Genomic DNA, 7,095 nt, shown 5'->3' with positions numbered 1-7,095 from the left:
CAGCACCAATCGCGGCGCTCCTCCGCCTCAGGGTTCGGTTTGAAATTCTGCGCAGGCCTAACGGCTCGCGGAACGGCTACCGGGAGTGAGACCGCCGGTGCTTGCGGGTGGTTGCTGCGCTCGGGCCCGCGTGGAGAGGGTCGGGGCCTCGACGCCCGCTCGCTTGGAGCGTCCACCATGAGGAGAAGGTGCGGGTTGTGGGGGAGTCGAGGGGGCGTGGGAGGGATCGGTGCCGGTGCCGGTCCCGGGTGCGGGGCGGTGGCGGGGCTGGGCGGAGTCCGAAAGGCCGCCTTAGGCCGTGGGCCGGGGTGTCTCGTTAACCGGCGCCCGAGTGAGGCTGGAAGAAGCCAGCCACGGTTGGGAAGTGGCGAGCCGGTGCACGGGCCGCGGGCCCTTGGCGGGGTGGAGGCCAGACCTGACGCGCGCCTTCCCCGGGGCCGCGGGCTCCCGCAGGCCCCGACGCCCGGGTGCGGGCCGAGCGCAGGTGCCCGGGAGAAGCGGCGGGAGGCCAGGCGGGCCCGCGGCGCACCCGGTGCGGGGCGGTCAGAGCTGGCGTCCGCGAGCCCCACCCTCTCCGCCAGCAAAGCGTCTCAGGTGCTGCTGCTTGGCACCGACGGCTTGTTCTAAGTCCTGAGTCTTTTATGGTCAGTGTTTCTAGTTTTTCTTTAAATAAAGACGTGCAGTTTTTAGTTTATCGTTGCTTTTCGATGTATCTGGGTTGCAGTGTTAACACTTTACTTGAATTGGAAAGATAGCTTGGTTTTCTTGCAAGTTGAAAAACTCCGATAAAGGAATTTTTTTCCCGTCGTTTTAACAACTTCTCAGGCAGTGCTGGGAAAGGAGTGTCCGAATTGAAATTGGGACCAGATGCACCACACTGCCACCTACCAGCCTATGACTTTGGGCAAAAATGTTGAATGTCAGTTTGCTCATCTCTAAAATAAAAATAATGCTGGTGCATAGGACTTTTGTGTTAAAAGCGATGCAGATTGTTAACCTTATTTTCTATAAGTAGTGGGTGAAGCATTGTGATGATTCATTATTAAAATAATTTATAGTTATTAGTCAAACTGATTGATGTATGGCTTTGTAAGTTTCCTCTTTCCATGATTACTAATTCCGACCGTTCTTTTTCAAATGCTTGCCCTCGTGAGAATGGGAATGTAGTACAAATCACTGGTACCATTGGAAAAACAGATCTCAGGTGTAAGGTTGTGGATTACAAATATCTTATATAAAAGCACATTTAAGCTGCTGTGCGTTTCAGCTAATGACGCATTTTGAGGACTAGTAAAATTTTAAATGACATTTTACAGGAAACTCTTACTCCAAGTCCATTAACAGTTTTTGGATTGTTCAGGCATCTACTGCTTTCAAGAAAGTAAATGAAGAGGGAGGAAAAGTTATCAATTAACTTTGGTTCCAGGCTGACAGATATAATTAGGCTTTAAAAGAGCAACTGGAATTACTCTACTAACAAAACCAGACTTTCAGGTAATCTGGATTTCAGGTATTCATATTTAGAGAGGACTGTGGGGCTTCCCTGGTGGCGCAGTGGTTGGGAGTCCGCCTGCCGATGCAGGGGACGCGGGTTCGTGCCCCGGTTCGGGAGGATCCCGCGTGCCGCGGAGCGGCTGGGCCCGTGGGCCATGGCCGCTGGGCCTGCGCGTCCGGAGCCTGTGCTCCGCAGCGGGAGAGGCCGCAGCAGTGAGAGGCCCGCGTATCGCAAAAAAATAAAAATAAAAATAAATAAATAAATAGAGAGGACTGTGAGAAGTATGCCTGAGGAACATGATAACCAGAATGGTCACTGAATTGACTATTGGCTATCGATTTCTGAAGCAGGTTGTACAGAGGAGCTTAACAAAGCTTCTCTGGAGGGCTGTTTAGGAAAAAATAGGACAGTGTATCAGTAGAATGCTGCCAGAAGGTAGGAAATCATTTAGAGGGTCATTTGGGATATCTTCCAGTCTAGTGACTTAAGTTCAGGAGACTGGAAAAATTGGCCCCCTTTTCAACCTCTGTATTCTTGGGTGGTATTCTTGTAAGCACCCTCAATTTTTCAGTGATGTATTAAGAAAAAAGTCTCAAGTTTGCACCTTTTAGGGGATTACCTGAAACCGTTTAGAAAGGCACTACATAATTGTACCATGATGATTATTTTTGTAACATTTTTTATGCTTTTATTTTTAAAGTCTTATTGAAATTTACAATGTTGTGTTTAATGTATGCTGTACAGCAAAGTGATTCAGTTATACACATATATATTCTTTTTTTTTGTGGTATGCGGGCCTCCTACTGCCGTGGCCTCTCCCGTCAGGGAGCACAGGCTCCGGATGTGCAGGCTCAGCGGCCATGGCTCACGGGCCCAGCTGCTCCGCGGCATGTGGGATCTTCCCAGACCGGGGCACGAACCCGTGTCCCCTCCATCGGCAGGCAGACTCTCAACCACTGCACCACCAGGGAAGCCCCTATTCTTTTTTTTAAACACTATTTTATTTATTTATTATTATTTTAAAATTTTATTTATTCATTTATTTTTGGCTGTGTTGGGTCCTTGTTGCTTCACGTGGGCTTTCTCTAGTTGTGGCGAGCGGGGGCTACTCTTTTATTGTGGTGCGTGGGCTTCTCATGGTGGTGTCTTCTCGTTGTGGAGCACGGCTGCAGGCCCACAGGCTTCAGTAGTTGCGGCTCACGGGCTTTAGAGCGCAGGTTCAGTAGTTGTGGCGTACCGGCTTAGTTGCTCTGTGGCATGTGGGATCTTCCCAGACCAGGGATCGAACCCGTGTCTCCTGCATTGGCAGGCGGATTCTTAACCACTGCACCACCAGGGAAGCCCCACATCTTCTTTATCCATTCATCTGTCAATGGACATTTAGGTTGTTTCCATGTCTTGGCTATTGTAAGTAGTGCTGCTGTGAACATAGGGGTGCATGTATTTTTTCAAATTATAGTTAGTCTGGGTGTATGCCCCAGGAGTGGAATTGCTGAATCATATGGCAACTCTGTTTTTAGTTTTTTGAGGAACCTCCACACTGTTTTCCATCGTGGCTGCACCAACTTACATTCCCACCAATAGTGTAGGAGGTTTCCCTTTTCTCCAAACCCTCTCCAGCATTTGTTATTTGTAGACTTTTTATGATGGCCATTCTGACCAATGTGAGGTGGTACCTCACTGTAGTTTTGATTTGCATTTCTCTAATAATTAGTGATGTTGAGCATCTTTTCACGTGCCTGCTGGCCATCTGTATGTCTTCTTTGGAGAAATGTCTATTAAGGTCTTCTGCCCATTTTTCGATTGGGTTGTTTGGTTTTTTTGTTGTTGAATTGTATGAGCTGTTGGTATATTTTGGAGATGAAGCCCTTACCTGTCGCATCGTTTGCAAATGTTTTCTCCCATTCTGTAGGTTGTCTTCATTTTTTTATGGTTTCCTTTGCTGTGCAACAGCCTGTAGGTTTGATTAGGTCCCATTTGTTTATTTTTGTTTTTATTTCTATTGCCTTGGGAGACTGACCTAAGAAAACAGTGGTACAATTTATGTAGGAGAATGTTTTGCTTATGTTCTCATCTAGGAGTTTTATGGTGTCATGACTTATATTTAAGTCTTTAAGCCATTTTGAGTTTATTTTTGTGTGTGGTGTGATGGTGTGTTCTAACTTCATTGATTTACATGCAGCTGTCCAGCTTTCCTAACACTGCTTGCTGAAGAGACTGTCTTTTCCCCATTGTGTATTCTTGCCTCCTTTGTCAAAGATTAATTGTCCACAGGTGTATGGGTTTATCTCTGGGCACTGTATTCTGTTCCATTTATCCAAATGTCTGTTTTTTTGCCAGTACCATGCTGTTTTGATTACTGTAGCTTTGTAGTATTGTCTGAAGTCTGGGAGGGTTATGCCTCCTGCTTTGTTCTTTTTCCTCAGGATTGCTTTGGCAATTCTGGGTCTTTTATGGTTCCACATAAATTTTAGGATTATTTGTTCTATTTCTGTGAAAAATGTCCTGGATAATTTGATAGGGATCACATTAGATCTGTAGATTGAGTAGTATACCATGATAATTATTATTCACAGTGACTGCACTCAGGTGTTGTAAGATCATACAGCTTTTTTGAAACATCTTTATTCAAAAATTCTTCTTGAATGTTTATTATATATAAGACACCATTCTAAGTGTTGGGGATTCAGCAGTGAACACAACTGACATCCTTGCCCTTTAGAGGTTACATTTTAATAACAAAATAAAAAGGTAATAAGCAAATTTTACATTAAATGGTAATAAGTGCTATGGAGAGAAATCAAGCAGAGAAAGGGGATAAGTACTGAAGGTGTGGGAAAGGGGAGTTGCAGTGTTAAAGAGAATGGTCAGGAAAGGCCTCCCTGAGAAGGTGATCTTTGAGAAAAGATCTAAAGGCGGCAAGGGGCAAGCCATGGGACACCTAGGGGAAGACAGTCTAGGTTGAGGGAATAGCAAATACCAGTGCCTGAGGTAGGATAGTGCCCGGTGGGTTCCCGAAAGAGCAAGGAGTCCAGTGTGACTGGAGTAGATTAAAGGGCTCTGGAGGCCTTTATAAAGGCAGAAGCTTTTCCTCTAAGATAAGGAATCACTGGAGGATTTTGAGGGCATGGAGGCTTGTGGCTTCTGTGCACACAATAAGCGTAAGGAGGCCAAGGCAGAAGCAGGGAGACCAGTTAAAAGACCAGGGTAGTGGTACAGATGAAGAGATGATAGTGGTGACCTGGACCAGGGAGGTAAAGGCAGAAGTGGGGAGGGGTGAGATTCTGGCTGTCTTTTTTTTTTTCCTTCCCCTTAATATTTATTTAGGCCGCACAAGATCTTAATTGCGGCACACAGGATCTTTAGTTGCGACACGCGAACTCTTAGTTGCAGCATGCGTGTGGGATCTAGGGATCGAACCCAGCCCCTCTGCACTGGGAGCGTGGAGTCTTACTCACTGGACCAGGGATCGAACCCAGCCCCTCTGCACTGGGAGCGTGGAGTCTTACTCACTGGACCACCAGGGAAGTCTTTTGAAAGTAAGGGTAATGGCAGGGATGTAAGAAAGAGGTGTCAGAATGATATAAGAATTAAACTCGTATAATTGGAATGTTGTGAAGGGTTTTTTAATTCTTTGAAAATTTTACTGTCTTCCAAAATATATAAATAGCTCATGCAGCTCAATATTAAAAAAAAACCCAATCAAAAAATGGGCAGAAGACCTAAATAGACATTTCTCCAAAGAAGACATACAGATGGCCAAGAGGCACATGAAAAGCTGCTCAGCAGGGCTTCCCTGGTGGCGCAGTGGTTGAGAGTCCGCCTGCCGATGCAGGGGACACAGGTTCGTGCCCCAGTCCGGGAAGATCCCACGTGCCGCGGAGCGGCTGGACCCGTGAGCCATGGCCGCTGAGCCTGCGCGTACGGAGCCTGTGCTCCACAATGGTGAGAGGCCTGCGTACTGCAAAAAAAAAAAAAAAAAAAAAAAAAAAAAAGCTGCTCAACATCACTAATTCTTACAGAAATACAAATCAAAACTACAATGAGGTATCACCTCACACTAGTTAGAATGGGCATCATCAGAAAATCTACAAACAGCAAATGCTGGAAAGGGTGTGGAGAAAAGGGAACTCTCTTGCACTGTTGGTGGGAATGTAAATTGATGCAGCCACTATGGAGAATAGGATCGAGGTTCCTCAAAAAACTAAAAATAGAATTACCATATGACCCAGCAATCCCACTACTGGGCATACACCCAGAGAAAACCATAATTCAGAAAGAAACATGCACCCCAATGTTCATTGCAGTACTATTTAAAATAGCCAGGTCATGGAAGCAACCTAAATGCCCATCGACAGACGAATGGATAAAGAAGATGTGGTACATATATACAATGGAATATTACTCAGCCATAAAAAGGAACGAAATTGGGTCATTTGTAGAGACGTGGATGATCTAGAGACTGTCATACAGAGTGAAGTAAGTCAGAAAGAGAAAAACAAATATCATATATTAATGCACATATATGGAACCTAGAAAAATGGTACAGATGAACCGGTTTGCAGGGCAGAAATAGAGACACAGATGTAGAGAACAAACGTATGGACACCAAGGGGGGGAAAGCGGCGGGGGTGGGGTAGGGTGGTGGGATGAATTGGGAGATTGGGATTGACATGTACACACTAATATGTATCAAACAGATAACTAATAAGATAGATAACTAATAACTGCTGTATAAAAAATAAATAAAATTCAAAAAAAAGAGAAAATTATATTGTCATGAGAACTGCTTCTAGAATATTTGGTAATTCCAAACACTTGTTAAAGTAATCAGCTCCAAGGGAGGGTTAACTTTTTCATTGTTACAAATTGTGTTTAGGCCCATCTGCTGGAGTTTAGCAGTCCATCTGCTGTATAGGTGTTTGTTTTGGTTTTAATTGAATTTGAGATCTATGAATTTTATCCCAATTTCATGTCATTTTATTTTGTAGAAGTAATTTGACTAAATGAATTAGCAATCATATCTGTTTTTCAAGTAAGTCACAAATTTCACAACTTCCTATTATGTGCCAGATTTTTTAAAATAACAGCTTTATTGAGATATAATCCTCATACTATACAATTCATCTATTTAACATGTCACAATTTAATATTTTTAGTATATTCAGAGTTGTGCAACTATCACTGCAGTCAGTTAACATTTTTATCATCCGTTTAAAAGCGTTCAGTCCCCTTTTCCCACCCACCTCCCTCCCCTGAATCCCAGCCCTAGGCAACTGCTAATCCACTTCTTTCTCTATAGATTTGCCTATTCTGGATATTTCACATAAATGGAATCATGATATGTTCTCTTTTGTGACTGGCTTCTTTCACTTGGCATGTTTTCAAGGTTTATTGTCAAATATTATTCCATTGTATAGGTATATATTTACCTGTTCATTAGTTGATGGCCATTTGGGTTGTTTACACTCTTACTTGTGGCATACGGGCTCCGTAGTTGCAGCTTGCTGGCTCCTTAGTTGCAGCAGGTGGGCTCCTTAGTTGTAGCATGAGAACTCTTAGTTGTGGCATGCATGTGGGATCTAGTTCCCTGACCAGGG

At 44.4% G+C, this 7,095-nt stretch overlaps 2 protein-coding genes across 5 annotated transcripts in view; one reads left to right on the top strand and one right to left on the bottom strand.

The window, feature by feature from the left end:
- The window catches only part of PRC1 (protein regulator of cytokinesis 1), a 29,278-nt gene continuing 22,183 nt past the window's right edge, over positions 1 to 7,095 (top strand). For 2 of the 4 annotated variants that reach the window (XM_049705788.1, XM_049705789.1), the window contains exon 1: positions 1 to 188. In XM_049705788.1, coding sequence (XP_049561745.1) covers positions 178 to 188 — 11 coding nt within the window. In that variant the 5' untranslated portion in view covers positions 1 to 177. The remainder of the gene's footprint in view (positions 189 to 7,095) is intronic. The other 2 variants (XM_004278272.3, XM_033402866.2) reach the window with 2 other exon arrangements.
- RCCD1 (RCC1 domain containing 1) overlaps positions 5,106 to 7,095 on the bottom strand; it is a 47,576-nt gene continuing 45,586 nt past the window's right edge. The window contains exon 7 of the mRNA XM_049705800.1: positions 5,106 to 5,456. Coding sequence (XP_049561757.1) covers positions 5,278 to 5,456 — 179 coding nt within the window. The 3' untranslated portion in view covers positions 5,106 to 5,277. The remainder of the gene's footprint in view (positions 5,457 to 7,095) is intronic.

This window comes from Orcinus orca, chromosome 2 (genome assembly GCF_937001465.1).
Source record: "Orcinus orca chromosome 2, mOrcOrc1.1, whole genome shotgun sequence".
Lineage (NCBI taxonomy): Eukaryota > Metazoa > Chordata > Mammalia > Artiodactyla > Delphinidae > Orcinus > Orcinus orca.
Note: the sequence above shows the minus strand (reverse complement) of the source record. Positions and strands in the feature narration are given on the sequence as shown.